Here is a 21,164-nt window from a genome sequence, read left to right on the forward strand (position 1 = left end):
TCTCTTTGACTAATAGAGATATCTTAATACTTTAGAGAGATATCTCTTTCAACAAAAGAGATATCTCTTTTTGAAAGAGAGATATCTCTTTTAGTAAGAGAGATATCTTTATAAGCTAGAGAGATATCTCTTTAAACGAGAGAGATATCTCTTAAAGTTAGAGAGATATCTCTTTAACAAGTTTAAAAGAGATATCTCTCTTAATTAGAGAGATATCTCTTTAGATTTTCAAAAAGAGATATCTTTCTAAGCTAAAGAGATATCTCTTTTAATGAAAGAGATATCTCTTTTCCAATCACCCTTAAAATAAAATAACTAATTCTCCCGTTAAAAACGAAAGCGAAACAGGAAGTAATGTCTGTTAAGTCGTTCGTTTTCTGGTTATTGAAAAGAAGAGGATAAAATGGACCGATTGATACAGGTAAACAACGTTTAATTGCTTTATTGTTTTAAGCGAAAGTAACAGGATTTCAAACCAAAACGTCCCCCAAAGATTGGTTCCATATTATATTTATTTCATTTATTTAACTCACAGGACAGCTGAGCCGGGGATATAGAATGCGAAGTCAATAAAAACAAATTCGAAATAGGCCTACATGCACCCAATTTCATCGATCACAGGAATACAGGATTGATTACTACGTCGATTAAACATAATCCTGATAGAATTAATGTTCTTTTTTAATTAATTAATACTCCAAAAATAAAAACGTCCAACATTACTTCTTTCATGTAAACAGGGATGTATATATTCAACTTCAATATTAACTGTAGGACGTTAAACGACATACATGTACGATCAATATATTAACTGTAAAGCCTTATGACCCCCTTCCCAAACACAGGCACCTGAAGTATGGATAATACCCCCCTTTTTTTTTTATATTTTTTTTAAATTTAACAAAAAAAAAGGGGGGGTATTATCCATACTTCAGGTGCCCGTGTTCCCAAATACTCTTACAATTATGAGAAAGACATTTTATTTTCTTAATATAGGCATTAGAAATAGGAATTTTCTTATTTGTCTTAGCTAGAACAATCCCCAATTTATCCAATGTTGTCACCAAACAGGTCTGCACTGGGTCCATAAGACATTCATCATTCAATGGTAGAACATTTTATCTACATTTGTCATATTTTACAGAGATCCAGGAGGTACTGAAAAAGGGACAATGCTTCGACTGAATGTGTCATCCATGTACCAGTATAGACCTGTTAAATTGTTAATGAGGCATATCCAATAATTCTTATACTCATGAAGAGTGCGGCAACTCCCAAGTAGTTAAGGATGGCACTCATTTTAAATCAGGTACAGGATAATTTTTTGGGCTGCACTTTTCTTTACTTCAATATTTCTTAAGTATCAAGTCCACAAAAGCTCAAACACCATGGTGAATCAATGGACCATAATGATAGTTAAATTTGTCATATGCTTTCTTATTAAATTATCAATTTGAAATTTGATTGGTAAAAAACATTTATTAACAAGTACAATTCTTCTACTGTGTGCCTGTCATCCCAACAATTGCAAATGCACATTGATACATGTAGGTTCTCCATGAAAATTGCTAACTGTGCAGAATGGTTGCACATTTTTTCAATGAACGACATTTTCTTAACATTGAATCCTTCAGTATCACAAGACAAATATTGCATGCTTATTTTAATACAATATAAATAAACTTAAGAACAAATTTAAGGATTGAAGTTTAATTTGTATATATGGTAGTTACATGCGTAATTAGTTTTATATATAAAGGATGTACACAAGCATTTTATAAAATTGAAAATATTCAAGAAAGTATTCTCTTAATTTCTTGTAGATCCTCACTTCTAGGATGTTTTCCATGTTCTTGTGAAAAGTGTTTTACATGGCACCATTCAGCTACAAATACTTTGCCGGTGGAACTGTGACATTCAACTGCTCATGCCACTGCTAATTGGCAGAATTTCCTTTGGGACAAGCAAATTGTTTCAAATATTTTACACCTGCAAGTTAGTACTTATGAAATTTTGTTTGCAGGAAGCTAAAAGCTAATGAGTACTGAAAATACAAGCCAGATGAAGTACAAAAGTGTTGATACAAGTCATTTAGAATTTTCAATTCTTTGCAGGTAGTGATGAGTGTAATGGAAGTTTTTTCGGGATCTTGTCCGACATCATAGGTACAACTGGTCACTGTGCTTTCTTGGTTATATAAGCAGGCATATTGTTAAAGCGGTGACACATGTAGCTTCAAATGATGCTTGACTGTTTAAGTGTTTTTCTTTGATTTATAAGTAAACCTGGATTGATCTCTGATGTAGTAATATAGAGCCATGTCCATTCTTTAATATTCCATCATCCCACTGTCACAAAGTACTGAAATAAAATTGATTTTGATTTTAAAAATTTTTGGTTTTTATATGTAACATAAAATTCTACAGAAATTCAAATATTAAAACTACTTCAAAACAAGATGTGTTTGTGAAACACTATGCACCAGGCGGCAACAAATTCAAACAAGTTTTTTTAAGCATATAGGTCATAGTCAAGGTCACAAGGTCATTGGCCTTGGTGTCATTTGAAAGAGCTTAATTATTGGAGTATGCAAATCAAATATGAAGTCTCTATCTTTAACGGTACAAAAGGTATGGTGAAAGTTCAAAATGGTATTTATAGCATTAAAGTCACATTAAAGGTCAAAAGTTCACTGGCCTTGGTGTCATTTGAAAGAGCATAATTAATGAAGAAGGCATTCCAAATATGATTTCTCTATCTTTAGTGTATCAAAAGTTAAGGCGAAAGTTAAAAAAAAAGCTATTTTTAGCATATATGTCACAGTCAAGGTCACAAGGTCATTGACCTTGGTGTCTTTTGAAAGAATTTAATTAGTGGAGTAGGCATATTAAATATGAAGTCTGTATCTCTCATGGTTCAAAAGTTATTGTGGAGGTTAAAGTTGACAAAAGACAAAAAGACATAGAAACAGGATATAAACAATAGACAATAATTCACTTATTTTATGATTGTGTATATTAATGTGACTGAATTTTGGACTCATTTTGTACAAAGGTTTAGTGTCATTGAAAAAGATTACAAAATATCCAAAAGAACTGTTTTACTTGTTAATATAGAAGGAAGTTGTTTAGAAAATTTTCTTTTATTAGTTGCAAAAAATTTTATTTACTATTCAAGATCACAAGATAGTAAGCCATTATTTATTGATGCAGTAAAGTTATTCAAGTATTACAGAAACATAGAAAATTGTTGTGAAAAAGTTTTTCAATGTAAGGACAAAATACTCAGTAAATGGGTCCTGTGTGATAATGTGTACAACAAGTGATGAAAAAATCAAAATTGTAATTTTTTGTTAATTTATATCTACACATTTGGGTACATCTGTTTTGTTTTTGGATAAATTGTATGTTTAACTGTCATATGTTTACATATATGTACATTTATTATGCCCCCCCCTCTTTGAAGAAAGGAGGGCATATTGCTTTGCTGCTGTCTGTCAGTCCATTTAGTTTCCATTCATTTTCTTCACAACCATTGCACTGAAATGAAATTTGGTATACAGCCTTACAGGTATATCAGATGAATATCTAGGTCAAGTTCTGTTTTGGGTATGATCATCGCACCATTTTTGACAGAGTTATACCCCTTGGCTTTAGAAAAATTCCAATTACTTGCAGTTTCTGTTCATTTCCTTTGCAGAGGTTGCACATAGTGAAATGCAATTTAGTATACAGATTTATCAGATGATCATGAATATCTAGGTCAAGTTCTCTTTTGGGTATGCTTGCACCATTTTTGACAGAGTAATGCCTTTTTCGACTTAGATAAAAAATTCCAATGTGGGGGGAGGGGGGCATAAGTATTTTACAAACATCTCATTATTTTTAATTTTAGAAAGTGCACTGTGTGAGTGTGTGCAATTGTGGTGGTGAGTGGGTGAAAATTGTCTTGTGTTTGTACAGTGTATATATGGATATGGAAAATGCTTCAAAATAAAGCATTTAAAAAAAAGTTTTGGAAAGTATGGCAATCATATACCATGCAGTACTCAGAAATGCTAAATAAAAGGCTGCGTAGAAGAAAAAAAAAATTAAAACTACCAATCAAATAAGTATTAAATGTAAATCTTTTAAGACGAAGGTTTTGCTTTGTCAGATTCTTTGCTTATAGGGACACTTACCTTTAATAATGTCATGACAGGTGAGGCACATGGCTGGTCTTCATGCTGGATCAGTTCTTATTTAAAACCATCCAGTATTGCCCCAAGATTGCCAGATGTACAGACAAAACCTGTAATTTAGCAAGCTTCTGTAATATGCCAATTGAATTATTACATAGGCCATAGTTGTATGTGCAACTGATAATGAAGTAGGACTAAGGTGCCTGACAAATAATGAGTTATAAATCTTATAAATATCCATTTATATGATACAAATCTTAACTTTCTTCATTAAATTTTATCAATGATTTTACAAGAAAATCAGAATAAAAATTGTCCTTTTTATACATAAAAAATATTTTCATTTAAAATCTTTTTATTTAAAAATATTTGTTGCATTTTCATATTTAGGGTACCCTTCCTAGGCCAACAATAAAAAAAATGATTTGTTTGATGTACTCTGACAGACCTGTTAAAATAGCCCCTACCCATTTGCATTCATTTCTTGGGGGCACTTAAAATTTTTTAACACCCCCCTTAATTTCCATAGATGTTAAAGATAAGGTATCATATTTTTTTAGGATGCTTTTTAATTTATAAATACAAAGTCTTTGTAACTAAATGAAAACATTAACAGATTTCTGAGTCTGTGGTTTTAAATATGACAGTTATCAATTTATTCAATGCTGTAAGACATAAGAAAAAAAAACTAGAAATATGTCCACAGGACAGGAATGCCCGCCAAGGGTATATTAGTCATCCAAAATGAAAATTTGTATGAAATTGGATCAGAATATCTTGAAAAATGTTACAGTTGAATTGCTTACATCAGTATGTATCAGCATATGAAGTTTGACACTAATTTCAGAGATGTGAGGTCAAGGTCAAATAAAAGGTCAACTTCATGTTGATGCAGTTGAATTGCTTACATCAGAATGTATCACCATATGAAGTTTGACACTAACTTAGGAAAATTGAGGTCAAAGTCAAAAGAAAGGCCAAGGACAAAAAATGTTTGTTTCAGTTGAAAAGTTCTCATCAGTATGGTAAATTTGATACAGTAAATCTCGTTTCGTACGAACACGAATATTGCAAATTCATGGGTATAGCGAAGTCATCTTGGATTCCCAGTTATAAAATTTCAATGAATTTCTTATACGATTATAATGAATTATGGATATAGCGAAGTAATTTCATAGGTCCCAGCAACTTTGTTATAACCGAGTTTTGCTGTAACACCATCTTGAATGGCATGTTTAAAACTAAGTTAAACACTAATTTAAGAAAAGTGAGGTCAAGGTCAAAGGAAAGGTCAAGGACAGAAAATGTTGATGCAGTTGCATAGCTCTTATCAATATCTATCAGCAAAGTTTGATGAAATATCCTGTATAGTTTCTTTGAAACTGGGCTTTGAACTGAGCTAAACGCAAAGTGTGACGCATGGACAGAAAGACAGAAGACAGACATGACAAACACTATATGCCCAGGCCATAATCATGGTGGGGCATAAAAAAACTACCGGTACCTACCAACCTACCTGCCAACCTTGATAAAAGTGGGTAGGAGTACATCAAACAAATATATTTTTAAAGCTGGCCAGTTGTTGACTAGTATATTAGTCATTTTGATATGCTATGTCTTATAAAAAATAAATTTTATATTTGTCTTAGAACTTATTTGTTGCATCAATTTCATACCTGTATTTGCATTGTTTTGGATGCTGATAATTCAAAGTCATGATCAGTATAGCCTTAGGTGCTGCTGACTTTGGATCTCTTAGGAATTGCATCTTTTATCTGTGTTACTGGTTCTCTTGTACCTCTGCTATAAATAAGTTTTAGTGTATACAGTTGTGTAATATCAGTGAATAAATTGAACAGACAGATTGATTGTTTATTGTTTATCGTTCCTCTCAAGTATTTTTCACTCATATGGAAACGACAGTGGAGAGCTGCAAATTTTGTCCTAATGACCTATACTCAGCACTCAGGGCCATTGACTGATTGAGCAGGAAGGGATCTTTTTTGTGCCAACACCTGACCTACTGCAACAAGGGGCCACAGTTATACTGTATCATCCCAAGGACAGGTCTCCACATCCCACAGTGGGATTCAAACTCATGATGTAAGGATCAACACCTTATTTCGCGACTCTACTAGAGCAGACACTCTAACCACTGTGCCATGCAGGCGAATTTGAACAGACAGAAAAATTTACCAAAATCCATAAACCAATTTTTCTAACATACTCTCTAAAGTGAGAAATATGGTCATCTAAATTTTATTTTATGCAGAGAGATGGCAAAATATATGAACATCTTATCCTTGTGAAATAGATCTAAATTGCTACAAACATTTAATGCTCAAAAAAATAATCCACTAATACAAAGCAGGTTAAAATTTACTGAAAAACAAGATGTGATTGTGAAACACTGATGCCCCCGTACGGCAATTTACCCACAGTTAAGCTTTCTCAAATGCAAATCAAATATGTTAATTGGTACCAAAGTAAGGTCTTTTCACAAGAAATGAGAAATGTAAACACTAACTACACCTGCTCCAGGGTTATGACCAATGTTAACATCTTAAGGTAAGTCACTCCTCAAATTTCTTATATCAAGGATTTTTTGAGAAGTATATTTTTGATAAGTACACATAAAGTGTGACTCAAAATGGCAGAGAAAATAGGTGGTCAGTGTGCATCGCACTGATGTATGGTACATTTAAGTTGACCTATTTGCACTTAAATTTTAACCCCTTAGTTTATTACTTTTATACAATTATCTCTTATTATATTTTTTCAGCTGTAACCATGGCAACAAATTTATTCTTAATTTACGTAAAATAGTTTGAATAATATTTATCATTGATCAAATCTTTCAAATTAATGCGCGTAAATAATTATGTGACCTTTTTGCACTAAAATATAACATATTTTGGGTATTAGAAAAATAAATAGGCAATACAATATTTTCTTATATCAAGCTTTGTATGACTTAAGTGCTGATCAGTCATAAGTATCGAGAAGTTTGAAATAATGAAAGAAAAAGTTGGGGTCAGTGATGTTAATTTTGAAATATTGGACAAAATATGTGATTTTCAGGCAAAAAATAGTGTAAAATTTATCTTGACTTCTTTGATATATCTCCAGTTTTTGGCAAAGTTTGTTGAAGGAAGATCTAAAACTTATTCTAAAAATTTAAATTAAGACCTATATTAAATATTCCTATCAATAGCATAACCGAAAATATTCTCCGAGTAAAAGTATGTGAGGCTAAAGTTTCAAGACGTTAAATTTAATAAATGTGCAGATTTGCAGAAATTTCTGCTAAATATCCTTCCACCACGAAAAATAGTCCCTAATAAATCTTGCTTCTTTGAAGATTTTTGAGCAGTTTTTTCTTTGATTGTTAAAAAATATACATTGTTGAATATAACTATTTTATAAAAATTGAATTTTAATAAATATTTTTGAAGTTAGAGGTTCTGCGTGAACTTTTCTAAAAAGCTGACGAGTGACTTACCTTAAAAGACAAATTCCGGGTCAAGGTCAAAGGGTCAAGGTTGTTGTGTTCTAAACAAAGGCCTTGTCTCAAAGATTACGTATGGGAAGTATGAAAGCACTGGCCCTTACCGTTCAAAAGTTATGGCCAAGGTTAAAGTTTGTAAAAAGTAGGTCAAACTTTAAGGTCAAGGTCAAAGGGTCAAGATTCTTGATATCCAATGAAAGGTATTGTCACAAGGATTACACATGTGAAATATGAAAGCTAGCCCCAACTATTCAGAAGTTATGGTCAAGGTTAAAGTTTGTAAAAAGTAGGTCAAACACCAAGGTCAAGGTCAGATGGTCAAGGTTCTTGAAATCAAATGAAAGGTCTTGTCACAAGGATTAAATTTGTGAAGTATGAATGCCTTAGTCATAACCCTTAAAAAATTTCTGTCAATGTTGTATTTTTAAAGTGGGTCAAACTCCAAGGTCAAAAAGTCAAATTTGGTGGTACCCATATAAAGGTCTTTACACAAGGAATATTCATATGAAATATGAAAGTCATAGCTCCACTAAATCAAAAGTTATGGGCAAGGTGAAAGTTTTTGCAGACAAACACTGAGACAGACAGACAGACAGACGGACACGACAAAAACTAATTACCCCCGAAACTTCGTTTACGGGGGCATAAAAAGTATATTAAAAAAGTACCCAAACAAAAGTGATGCAGCCACAATATCATAAATATGACGTTGGTTCCCATCAATGACAAAACTCCTCCTCTATAATCAGCTGATGAATAACATCTCGGATTCAAGAGAAATCATTTCTCTTGAATCCGAGATGTTATTCATCAGCTAATCAGTTAACAAATTAAGGCAAAAGATAATTTTGAAACTATTTCATTCGGTTAAGAATAAAACACTTCATTTTCCCTCAAAATAAACAAGAAACGGATGACACTCTCTGATTTGTTTACCTGTATTTCGATCGAAATATTCCTGGTGGACGCTCGCACCCAATTTCTTATGACATGAAATTCATACATCGTAAGTCGGACAACCCTTCGGCTTTGTAAAACTATTTAATTTCCCCCTGAAAGCTGTGTTTAAACCAGAAACATGCTGAACTCAATACACATTCACCATGATGATGACCATGTGCGAGGAAGTGAAAATTATCGTAAAATCTCGCGAGTCACGTGACGAGACTTACAGACTCTGGACCGAATTTTCTCAGCTTTTGAAATAATAAATAAAAAGTTCACTTCCGGTAAAGGGAGAAGTCATTTCAAATGGAATTTAAATAAACATAATGAAGAGAGATATCTCTTTGCAATAAAGAGATATATCTCTTTTTGCTTCAGAGATATCTCTTTTAGACCCTTTTGAAAGATATCTCTTTCACTTTGAGAGATATCTCTTAAGATAAACCTAGAGAGATATCTCTTTTACTTAAAGAGATATCTCTTTAACTTGGAAAGATATCTCTCTAAGTGATAGAGATATCTCTCTAGGTGAAAGAGATATCTCTCTAGTTGAAAGAGATATCTCTCTAACGATCAGAGATATCTCTTTAACGTTTAGAGATATCTCTTATCACGAAAGAGATATCTCTCAAGGAGAAAGAGATATCTCTCAAAGAAAAAGAGATATCTCTCTAAGTATAAGAGATATCTCTCTAACTTTAAGAGATATCTCTTTCTTATGGAGATATCTCTTTAGAATAAGAGATATCTATTTAAGTTGAGAGATATCTCTTATTTTTAAGAGATATCTCTCTAAAATGAGAGATATCTCTGTAATTTTCAGATGAAATTTATTTTCCGAATAAATAGTAAAAGGGCTTGCCATACATTTGTACTCTGAAAGTGATTAAATGCTCGTTTTTTGATATTTTCTTTAATGCTCATTCAGACTTTTGTTTTCACAATTGTTCATATTCCAAGAGGTCGACACCCCTGCTTTATTCACGTGTTAGAGATAAGATATATATACGAGGGTCTTTTAAAATGAATTAATGCAAAATGGGGTCAAAAAATACTTCTATCTGGGTATATTAATTAGATGTCCAAAAGTAATACGTGTATATTGTATATGTAAGTATATGGTGTTTATTCAAGGAATAACTCTTATTTTTCGATTTCATGATGTGATCAGTCGATTGGCTTGCGTGATCATTTGCATAAACGCCGAAGGTGTTTATGCATAAAATTATCACGCAAGCCAATCGATTGATCATCGTGATGAAATCGAAAAATAAGACAGTTATTCTTTTTATTTACATGGTATTGATTCCGCCAATCCACGTGCTAAGAGCCCTGCTTCTTTTCTCTAATATATTTGTCCCGCCCTGCTCGTGATTTTTTTAACAGCGCCTATCGATGAACCAGTACATTGATGGAGAAATAAAATACATTGACTATTTGTAATTTTTTCCTGAACTAAGACATTGGGAATGTAAATATTCAGGTATATTCTCTTTTAATGCTAATGAAACAAATATGACTTCCAAGTTATTTGTATAAATATATAAATATTGCATGTAGTTGAGTGTAACATTGAAAATTTTCACCCCAAGAAAACCATTGTAAACCGAGGCGCAGCCAAGGTTGACAATGGTTTTCGAGGGGTGAAAATTTTCTATGTAACACTCAAATACATGCAATATTTATTATATTAATACTAAATGTTTTATACAAATGCAAATAACAGTGAACCGTGCGCGCATAAATTCTGCGCAGTCGCTTTTTTTTTTTTTTTGAATATCACCCGTCGTCAAGCAATGTTGACTGTTGCTACGCTGGAGGGCGTGGCTTCATTATTCAGCGGGTAATAGTGTTTTTTAACAAATGTTTCTCGACCAATCAGATTGAACTAATTTACATAAAAGTATAATATTATAAATTACCACCTTCTGTGCAAAATAGTTAGTCTTGAATTAGCAGAGAGACAACCGACAAATATGGTACATGTATCTATATCTTTGGGATAAGTAAGAAATCAATTGGAAATATCTTCCGTACTTCCGTATAGGATATTCACAAAAGGTCTATTCGTGTCCTGATGAATCAAATCATTACTTGATATGCATATGTGCATTACTTCATATCAGTAATGATTGTATTTTCTGATTGAAAATAAGTATTGTTTGTTTTGTATTTTCTGATTGAAAATAAGTATTGTTTGTTTTGTATTTTATGATTGAAAATTAGTATTGTTTGTTTTGTATTTTATGATTGAAAATAAGTATTGTTTGTTTTGTATTTTATGATTGAAAATTAGTATTGTTTGTTTTGTATTTTATGATTGAAAATAAGTATTGTTTGTTTTGTATTTTATGATTGAAAATTAGTATTGTTTACAAGAAAGACCTTCTAGTCACACAGAATTGTCTGACTGAAATAGATACATGTATATAGCTATCAAAACATTGAGAAAAGAATATGTTTATATAGGCATCAGTTTCGTCCCTGCACCACTCCTTTAGCGATCACAGTGCTTCCGTTTTGGTCATAAAGAACTGGCCACACGACAAAATCCACGTATCTTCCGCTCGTCCTGTAGAAATTAAACTTAGATGTGTCAACCATCTCACCAGGGGGCGCTTCCCAAGACAGAGAAAATGGTGGATTTTGAATAACCATAAACCAACAGATTTCTGCACAGCTGTCAACATACTGAGTCACTTCCGGTGGATATGAGCTGAGTTTTGAAATTCTGTCTCGACATATCTATAGTTAGAAAAATGTAATCAGTTCAATACCCTTGAAATTTTAGTGCAATTCGCATACATCACAAACGTTTTTTATGGAATCGAACCTGAGTAATTTCTGGGAGCGTTTCTGGTGCGCTTTTCACCTGCATTTCTATGATCTGTCTTGGTGTGTCCTTGATAAGGTTGGGGTCCAGAAGTCCTTCTGTGAGATTCTCCTCATGGAGCTTTCGACGCTGCTGGTCTGCTTTGCTTTTGCATATGTTAAATGCATTCTAAAAAGAAGTTTGCCCCAAAAATGGTGTTATTTTGCGAAGAAAAACTTTAACGGGGTGCAATCGTAAATCATGGATACCCTTTGCAACTTTAACAATTTCTTTTCTGTAAATTTCTGGCCAAGGCATAAATTTTGAACCTCCAATTCTTATGACCTTGGGCATTTTCAAATACATGTCATTAGAATAAGCCTTTTATGCCAGTCTACTTCTAGTGTTTATTATATAGGCTTGCATAAAGCAAGAAGGGAATTAAGCGACGTCTAATCCTGTTTTATGGCCCTGGCCTGGATCACATACCCTCTGATTGTAATTATATATAGCAGTGCCAGGTATATATACAGTATACGTTATAATATATCAGTATCTTCAAGTTTAAATATTCATTTAAAAATAAATTTATTGATGAAAAAATGCTTCTTACTATAAGGCACTGTAGCAGTAGAAATGCTACTTTGCGATCAGTTTTCAATACGGTCATCAGAACTCTGTAGGCTGACGACCAGTCTTTCGAGAAAAGGTCGCTGTAACGCCTCGATACTGAAGAGGACGTTTTAGACTCCACTTGACGAGGTTCTTTGGCTGAATTTTTAATTACAGGTTTAGTAGTAGAGAGCTCACTCAACCTGAAAAAAAACTTACATAAATTATATTCATAGAGGACATTAGAGGTACATGAATACTCGTAGTGCGATCAGTGAAAGTGATGAAAAACTTTTCAGCAATTGCTTTAGTCTCTTTTAAGATCTGATCTAGACGTTTTTTTATGCACTGTATTTGTCTATTGTCTGTATATTTCCTTGCATTTGACATGTACCTATCGAGAAGCGCTTTTCTCTCAGTTTCCAGATTTTGAGAGAAATGTTTCAATTCTTGAATTTGACTTTTCAGTATTCCATTTTCTGCTTCGAGTTCCACTTCGCGCTCCTTGGCGTCATATCCTTGTATGTTTTCTACCTCCAAAACCTCGCGAGACGTGCCCACTCTCTTCATGTTCCTGTGGTTTCCAAATGGTGTAATGGTTCTTCTAGAGTTAGACTTTTCTTTGTCTAGATCTTTTTGCAGTCTGTTTATTTTCGATTTTAATTCTTCAATTTTTGAGGAATGTTCTTCAGCCAATCGACTATGCCGCAGTTTCTGCGAAAATATAGAAATTTGCATTTAATTTTGCCACATTTGCGAAGGGGGCATGTGAGCTATTCAAACCCAACGTTCGGCTGTTGGTGGTGTGTTTTAGTGGTCTTTCAACATTTTTTCCCTTTTATTTAGAAGCAGTGGATCCTTTCGACCAAACTTGGAACAAAACATTTTAGATAAAGTTGAATTTGATTCTTTTCAAAAAGATATTGAAATGGTAAATAACTTTCAAATCTTCCTTAAAATGCTAGAAAATGTACTATTTCTTGTACAGCATGATTTAAGTTTTGAAAGGTACTTGTCCCGGGACTAGAATGGATTGGTAGAAGGGTTTTGATTTTAGGAATAAAGTCTTCAGATCTTTCAAATGCAGTAGGGATCCATTACTTATTATACAGTACACCTAATTTCCGATATCAGTAAGTATGGTAAATTTATTTTTTCATTAAAAAATGAACTGCTTTTAGCGAAAGAATAATTTTTAGTCTCGTGTGTATTTACAGTCATCCTCGTGTTGTGTTGCAAGTCCGAACCACAACGGACAGCACCAGTTTGTATGAAAAAAATGGACTTCCAAATTAGCAATAGGTCTCCGATTACGTAACTCTATTGTAGTTTAGAAGTATTGAAAACATACATATTATTACTTATTTAAAGTTTCAATATTTCAATTTTTATGAGGATAAATACTAGGTACAATTTAGTATACCAAGTTAACACTGGGGCCAATTAGCCTCCTAGTTTAAATTACAAAACTAAGTACAATGTACATAAAAAAAATAATATTTTTCTACCTTTAGGCACAGTAATTACAAATGTAATAGAATATTGTAGAACACAAATTGGTTTTATTGTATGAAATCACTTTACAATAGAAGAGTAATACCTTGAGTTTTTCTTTTTCCTCATTTAGTTGTTCTTTAAGATTAGCATTCTCTCTTCTGAGATTCTGAATGGTGGAATCCCACGTTTTGTATTTTGTTTCAGGAAGACTGATTTCTGGTGGAAGCTAAATTAAATTTATAATCCTAATTACTAAATCTTATCCATAATATTGACCCAATACACTGTATTCCAATTTCGGGTATTACCTACATGTTCTATCCTCCTGACAACAAATTCCATCATCTCGATTATCACGGAACAATATCGTCTTTTATCTGTCTCCGAGGGGTCATTGTATGGCGCTTCAATTCTTCCAATGAAGTAATCAAGATCCCCTTTTAATCTGTGTAGCTTATTGGTAAACGTTCTTGCATCATCTGGTGACAGCATCTCTGTTCTGTAATGTGATAATCAATCAAAGAAGTAAATTTCTTTTCAGAACAACTCTAGCTTTAATGTTACGTACATTCATTTACAAGAAGAAGCTAATGTAATTAACTTATTTAAATGATCTTTTTTTCTTATTATTCATTGTTCCTTAAAATACATGCTTGATAGCATTTGAAAACAAAAAAATATTTTAACAAGTGTGTTCATTAAAGACTTGCCCAACGAGCGTGAAACCAGTTGTACAAAACGTTGACAAATAACTTCAGAATTTAACACTTGACTTCAAAGACAACTGCTTCTTCAGTAAAAATAAATCTCATCCTTATCTTGTGCTCGATCACCAACAAAAATCATTCTTATCCCTACGAACAAGTACATGTATATCTATGATTGGATTCCGATAGGCACTAATTAACCGACCTGCTGTTATATTCATATATAAAGCAGAATTTATGCAAATCTTTTTTGTAAGAAGAACACTCAAAAAGGGCTACATAATTCCAACAGTTTTCAAGTGAAGAAGTTTTTCCCAGATTAATTGTAGATACATGTGTGTCAGAGATGTGCATAGTATGTTGGTTTTTATTTTTGAAAATATACGAAAAAAATACCAGCTGTTGAATATAGTTTATTTTTATGCAAATTTTGCATTTAGGGTATAGATCTATCATTTTTCTGGATTATTCCCGTATAATTTTCGGGATAGGATTGTTTTTTATTGCAGAACAACTTGTATTTATATATATAAGAAATATGCATGGTATCTGGATTTTATTAATTTGTGAGAAAATACCAATTATATTTTCAACTTTTTCAGTCCAGGCGTCTCCCTTTTTGTAGAAAAAGATTTTACTTTCACCAGAATATGTCGTTTGTATCTAATTCGGTACACACAGGTATGTTCTAAATACGATCAATTTAATCCATGGCAAACTTGCTGACAAATAAGTTGATGTTGCGATGCTTTCTGTAATCTCAATCAAATTAACATTTATTAAATTCTATGATTTTGTAAATACAACCCTGTTCCATACCAGTTTTAAGGCCAGTATTTTATACATGTACTGATTTTGAATATAGCTTACATCGTTTATATAATTACCTGATCAGAACAGAAGGCTCACTGCTGGAGTAATTCAGGGGATGTTTTACTCCCCCAGGACGTCTGACGATCCCACCTCTGGTGTTTTCAGATCCGCTTGTCCACATTTTATATTATTTACAAGATTCAAGATTAATTTTTACTTCTTTCAATCTTGACCTGTCAAAATGATTTGGTTCTAGTTTATCAACTGTAAAACTATGTTTAACTCATTTTTTGTGAATTTGGCGTGTCAAAGGTATGGTATGGTATAATATAATATGATATAGTACTGTAGTATATCCATCACTATAATTATATAGTTATAGATAATAAAAAGCTCAAAACTTCATAATTTTTTAGCAGAGCAAGAATTCCTTTATTAAATAAAAACTTCAATATCAAAGAAACAATGATTTTCTTCATTACTTCAAATATGAGAATCAATAATTTGAAGACTGGTTTATTTTGGTATCATTATTAATCGCAGTCCACAGGCCTAACCATCATGGTGGTCTCTTTTAAGGCATACATCCGCCAATCTTTGAATGGTCCCCACACAATTCCTGTTTCATCTGCTTTTCCCCATACTCCATTTAAGTTGGACTTGAAGCAATTTGAGTACCACCAACCACCTTTGTGCTTCTGTGCGCAGTTGAGCGACTGCGCACTATCCGAGTCAGCGTCAGCTGTTGAAAAGGCGTGACCATTGTGGTCAAAGACCAACCCGTCACCTTAAATATAAATGTAAAAAAAAAAAATCCATTAAAACAATTCAAAAATTTGAAACAGGGTAAACAAGAACCTCTATAAACATAAGCTGTGGGTTCAGGTGCCATAGATGAGTGAGCATCGACTGTTGACCGGTCATACCTGCCGTGTTCCCAATGTCATGACTGAGTAAACGGGAACATTGGTAGACAACTCATTGTGAAAATATTGGTTCAACGATTTGTATTGAAAAGGTCAGTCAATATTCGACTAATTGAAAGATTTTATTTTGTTAATAAGATCATTGTATCGACTATAGACTAAAATGTTGACGAGACTGTTGACATCATATTCCATCAACTTATTTGTCAGTATCTTTCCTTATTTGATAGTAGAGCTAGCATGCTCTTCTTTTTCTCTCAAAAAATATCAAAATATAAAATTTTCATCAGATCAGAAATCAGACGTCAAACTCTGTGTTATCTTCCATTTTGAGTTCTAACCTGCATCCCCGGAATAACCAGCTATGGATAAAGCATACTTTGTTGACTTGTCTCCAACAGAAAATGAAGAATACTTGGCCACTTTGGTATGCTGTTGATAGTCCGTCAAAATGATTTTGAGCTCGTATTTGCACTGAGAGGTAATGGCGTGGATGTTCTCGTTTCCTACAAGAATGTGCACAAGGCGTAATTAAACGCTAGAATTCTAGCTACTGTACAAAGCAGGGGTTTAAGCTATATACTAGTAGTATAGGGGTAAATTGTCTTCTGTTCTATTAATAACTATATATTACCAATTTTTCTTCAAATTGTTTTAAGGATTCTCTGCACTTTCTTTTCTAGGCTATATGTGCATTACCTTCCCAGTACTCGCCAGTCTTGTTACCAAACCCCGCAGCGTAATCAGCGAAACTCCTGAAAAAGTTCTCCGAACCATTGAATCTCCGCTGGATAACCTACAAAACGTAATGCATTGATCATAATGACACAAATGTTTTAGGTGCCTTAAAAGAAACACTGGTCAATTTTATTGTAATAAAATGCATTAAATACATATATAAAGAACCCCAACTGTTGAATGCCCCAGAGTGGAAAATTCTTGAATGGGGCGTAAAACAACAAATTCAATCAATCAACTAATACTAAGAAGAAAGAAATATTTGATTAAATTGAAAGTATTTGAGCTTTCGTATTTCAGATATATATTCATTGACTCAAGACCCTTCAATTGTGAAGGTAACAAGATTTTGGATCTCTTCACCTTATAGAGTTAGACTTCCATTTATAAACTTCAACCCTTGCCATAAGCTCCCTTACCAGGGAGGGGTGGGGTGGGGGATTCAATGTTTCACAAACACAGCTTGTTCCAATGTAGGTATTTTAACCCACCTCCTTTCCATCTTTTTGATTCCGACACAAGTTACAATTTTAGACTTTAAAGGTGCATGGACACAGATTTGAAGTTAATATTTTCTGTGTAATATTACGACTTACATATTTTAATAGCAATTAATTCACACAAAAATATACTAAAAATCTTATTTCATCAAAAAGTTATTAAAACTTCAAATTTTTAGACGGGTTTGATTGACACATCCTTGCACTTTCACAAATTTTAATTTCATTCTTAATACTTAGGAAAAGTGGCAATCTTGTTGTGTATAAATGAAAAATATTAAAACTATAATCCAGAAAATTCAGAGTAGAAATGTTCGAAAGCAAAACATACACACATTATATTGTCAGTCTGTGCAGTTGTAGTGAGCAGACTTATTGAACCCACCCGGTGAATCGTAAAAATCAAAAATAACAGAGCTCGTGTCCTGTTTACAAAAACTGTGTACGTTTCACGGGTGTGATCAATTTGCTAAACTCTGTACACAACACTTAGCGCGGAATGACGATACTGAAGGGGCTTTGCTTTCTAACATTTTTTTCTGAATATAATTATTTTTCTGGATTAAAGTTTTAATATTTTTTTCATTAATACACAAAAAGATTGCCACTTTTCCTAAGTTTTAAGAATAAAAGTAAAATTTGTGAGAGTGCAAGGATGTGTCAATCAAATCCATCCAAAAAGAAGTTTCAATAACTTTAGATGAAATAAAAAATTTAATATATTTTTGTGTGAAATGCTATTAAAATATATAAGTCGTAATATTATACAGAAAATTTTAACTTCAAATCTGTGTACATGCACCTTTAACTATTATATGAAATAACTGATAATCAATGTGGTAAATTTTCATTGTTTTCTGGTATCGAGAAATCATCCTTGAATTCAAGTCCTCCGCGAAATCATATTCAACCACAAAAAATAACATCCTTTAAAACACGATAAAATCTTACTGTCCAGCCGCCCCCGTCGTCGTCCATGTCGCAGTAGACTTGGGTGACAGGGCCGTCCCCAGGGTAAATCTTGTAGACCTTGGACACGTTTTTCCCGCTTGACAATACATCAGCACAGTCTCTGGGCTTTGCTTTTGGTAAAAAAAAAAAAAGAGAAGACATTTCAACCTGATTTTCTAGATGGTTTTACATGCTACATGCCGTTTCCACCAATTTAAGATATTGCGTCCAAAAGTAAAGAATTTATGAAAACCATTCAACAATCGGCATCAATATATATGTACCTTTGCAAGATCCAGAGAAGCCTTGGTCCACCTTTCTTTGTAACTCTGTGATCTGGAGTTGGAGGGACTGGATCAGGGTTATCAGAGCATGATTGGGGTCCTCAGCTGCTCCCTGGGCAGTCCATGACCAAAATACGGCCACAAGCCACAGGAAACAGAGGAAGTGAGGTGCCACCCGCGCCATCTTTAATTAAGAGATGCGTTCCTAAGTGTCTGGAGACCGGGTTATGACAGTGACCTTATATAGGTAAACTTAAAACTCTAAAAACACAAACTCTCTAAGTGACCAGATAGTGAAGGTTTATCACATAGCGCAGATGTTTTACTAGAAATTTGACCTGTCTCACGTATGAGATAAACTAGCAGTATACGTACATGTATTTGCGTATTCTTCATTATAAAGGTAAAAACAGACCAATGTGAATATGAGGAAGCTAAGAAGGGATACGATTTGATAAACTGGCATCTTCAAAAAAAATTATGGAAGGGGGGGGGCATGCGCCATGCAAATTGCGTACATCCAAGTTTTTTTTTTTTCAAGGAGGGGTCCACACAGAATCGGAAACAAAAAATACCGGTATACTTGCACTGGCCTCAACCTTAAAAAATTTATTTCTAAAGGGGGACAAGCCACTTCCCATCTGTATATTATATACTCGCAAAATACCCCCCTCCCCAACCTATGGCCAGAAATGCATTCATTTAATTTACTAATGGATCGATTGAAGCCCCCCCCCCCCCCCGGGCTACTCTATATTAGAGAGCATCATTTGTCTTATATTGCATCTATTGCTTGACCAAACATCTTGGTAGCAAAGTTTTCAATGATGCATGGTGAAATTCATTAACTTATTCATTAACTAATTTTTTTGCAACAAAACAACACCCATGAATAATTATGTTCCCCAAACGAAGTTGGGGAACATATTGTTTTTACTCTGTTTCTTATTATGGTCCCCAAACGGAGTTTGGGAACATATTGTTTTTACTCGGTTTCTTATTATGTTCCCCAAACGGAGTTTGGGAACATATTGTTTTTACTCGGTTTCTTATTATTATTATTATTATTATTTTTTTTCTTATTTGTTCTCCGGTACTTTTTTGTCCGGAAGTGTTCTCAGAAACTGTTCACTCAACTGACCTAAAACCTTTTTAGGGTTAATGGGTGTGTAGTGTAGGTGTGCGGAACGAAGGTCATTTTGCGCGCATACGCATGCACGTGCGTGCGCGTGCAACTCGTGAAATGACTTATATACGTAATATAGCTATAACTTTTACATTTTTCAATGAAATGATTTGAAACTCATTATATAAAGATATATTAATAGTGTAGATAATGTGACACTGTCAAATTAGCACAAACTCACGCGCATGCGCGTGCGCTTCGCTCTGATTGGCTAAAACTAAAATCTCAGTATCTTCTCTGTTTTTTGACGAAATGCTTTGAAATTTAAAATATAGTCATGAATGAGAATATCTTACAAGAAGATATAGAAAAAAATTCATGAAATCACGCGCATACACGTGTGCTGCAATCTGATTGGCTGAAACTTTAAATGACTATATCGCCTTTGTTTTTTGACGAAATGCCTTGAAATTTAAAACATAGTCATACATTAGGATGTCCTGCAATATGATATACAAAAAATTTCAAGAAATTACGCGCATGCACGTGTGCTGCGATCTGATTGGCTGAAACTTTAAATGACTATATCTCCTTTGTTTTCTGACGAAATGCTTTGAAATTTAAAACATAGTCATTCATTAGGATATCCTACAAGGCGATATAGAAAAATTCATGAAATCACGCACATGCACGTGTGCTGCAATCTGATTGGCTGAAACTTGAAATGGCTTTAACTCCCTTGTTTTTCAACCAAACAGGATGGGATTCAGAACATAGATAAATATGAGGGACTCCTACAAGAAGATATGATCATCATGCACGTGCACGCACGTGCGTGCATTTGGAACGAATGAAATTAGAAATACACTTGAATGAGTGATTTTTAATACTTTTGGACTGAATAATTTCATATATAGTATATTACAGGTAATATGGCACTAAAAGGGAGTTGGGGAGCGTTTGGGGAACATCTGTAACGGTTCCCGTTACAATTAGCACTAGTTATTATTATTTTTTTTCTTATTTGTTCTCCGGTACTTTTTTGTCCGCGAGTGTTCTCAGAAACTGTTCACCCAACTGAGCTAAAACCTTTTTAGGGTTAATAGGTGTGTAGTGTAGGTGTGCGGAACGAAGGTCATTTTGCGCGCATACGCCTGCACGTGCGGGCGCGTGAAATGAGTGAAATGACAGATATTCTTAAAATAGTCACAACTTTTATATTTTTTAATGAAATGTCTTGAAACTCATTATATAAGAATATATTGATAGTGTAGATAATATGACAATGTCAAATTAGCAAGAACTCACGCGCATGCACGTGCACTTCGCTCTGATTGGCTGAAACAAAAATCTCAATATCTCTTATGTTTTTTGACGAAATGCTTTGAAATTTTGAATATAGTCATGCCTTAGGATATGCTACAATTTGATACATACAAATTTTCATGAAAACACGCGCATGCACGTGCGCTTTGATCTGATTGGCTGAAACTTTCAGTGGCTATATCTCCTTTGTTTTTTGACGAAATGCTTTGAAATTTAAAACATAGTCATGCATTAGAATA

At 33.5% G+C, this 21,164-nt stretch overlaps 2 protein-coding genes and 2 long non-coding RNA genes across 4 annotated transcripts; 1 reads left to right on the top strand and 3 right to left on the bottom strand.

Annotated features, from left to right (window-relative positions):
• Positions 1-89: 89 nt before the first annotated feature.
• On the top strand, positions 90-1,909 carry LOC134256100 (uncharacterized). Its single transcript, XR_009989666.1, has 3 exons — positions 90-421; positions 1,145-1,309; positions 1,824-1,909. It is a non-coding gene; the product is annotated as an uncharacterized LOC134256100 (long non-coding RNA).
• Positions 1,910-1,963: 54 nt separating this feature from the next.
• Positions 1,964-8,470, bottom strand: LOC134256058 (uncharacterized). Its single transcript, XR_009989658.1, has 3 exons — positions 8,357-8,470; positions 4,181-4,290; positions 1,964-2,361 (listed from the first exon to the last, which is right to left on the bottom strand). It is a non-coding gene; the product is annotated as an uncharacterized LOC134256058 (long non-coding RNA).
• A 2,506-nt stretch (positions 8,471-10,976) lies between these two features.
• LOC134256098 (putative protein tag-278) lies at positions 10,977-14,139 on the bottom strand. Its single transcript, XM_062738703.1, has 6 exons — positions 13,867-14,139; positions 13,658-13,780; positions 12,452-12,771; positions 12,059-12,260; positions 11,467-11,634; positions 10,977-11,378 (listed from the first exon to the last, which is right to left on the bottom strand). The coding sequence occupies exons 1-6, from the start codon at positions 14,044-14,046 to the stop codon at positions 11,106-11,108; spliced, it is 1,266 nt and encodes a 421-aa protein (XP_062594687.1). The 5' UTR covers positions 14,047-14,139; the 3' UTR covers positions 10,977-11,105.
• Positions 14,140-15,594: 1,455 nt separating this feature from the next.
• Positions 15,595-18,786, bottom strand: LOC134256111 (ficolin-1-like). The gene is made up of 5 exons (XM_062738721.1): positions 18,474-18,786; positions 18,190-18,320; positions 16,700-16,796; positions 16,342-16,506; positions 15,595-15,861 (listed from the first exon to the last, which is right to left on the bottom strand). The coding sequence occupies exons 1-5, from the start codon at positions 18,655-18,657 to the stop codon at positions 15,608-15,610; spliced, it is 831 nt and encodes a 276-aa protein (XP_062594705.1). The 5' UTR covers positions 18,658-18,786; the 3' UTR covers positions 15,595-15,607.
• Between the last annotated feature and the right edge of the window lie 2,378 nt (positions 18,787-21,164).

The sequence above is a fragment of the Saccostrea cucullata genome, unplaced genomic scaffold (genome assembly GCF_032062105.1).
Source record: "Saccostrea cucullata isolate Sc308-1 unplaced genomic scaffold, CSIRO_AGI_Scuc_v1 ctg141, whole genome shotgun sequence".
Classification (NCBI taxonomy): domain Eukaryota; kingdom Metazoa; phylum Mollusca; class Bivalvia; order Ostreida; family Ostreidae; genus Saccostrea; species Saccostrea cuccullata.

Bases quoted from the DNA above. Each gene is read 5' to 3' on its own strand.
- LOC134256098 (XM_062738703.1), bottom strand. From the start codon at position 14,046: ATGCTGTCACCAGATGATGCAAGAACGTTTACCAATAAGCTACACAGA. The intron at 12,772-13,657 runs GTATTACTCTTC...ATATTTTCGCAG, and splicing joins AGGAAAAAGAAAAACTCAAG to AAACTGCGGCATAGTCGATT. The intron at 11,635-12,058 runs GTAAGAAGCATT...ACTTCTTTTTAG, and splicing joins TACTGCTACAGTGCCTTATA to AATGCATTTAACATATGCAA.
- LOC134256111 (XM_062738721.1), bottom strand. From the start codon at position 18,657: ATGGCGCGGGTGGCACCTCACTTCCTCTGTTTCCTGTGGCTTGTGGCC. The intron at 18,321-18,473 runs GTACATATATAT...TTTTACCAAAAG, and splicing joins CTTCTCTGGATCTTGCAAAG to CAAAGCCCAGAGACTGTGCT. The intron at 16,507-16,699 runs GTAATGCACATA...ACATTCTTGTAG, and splicing joins GACTGGCGAGTACTGGGAAG to GAAACGAGAACATCCACGCC.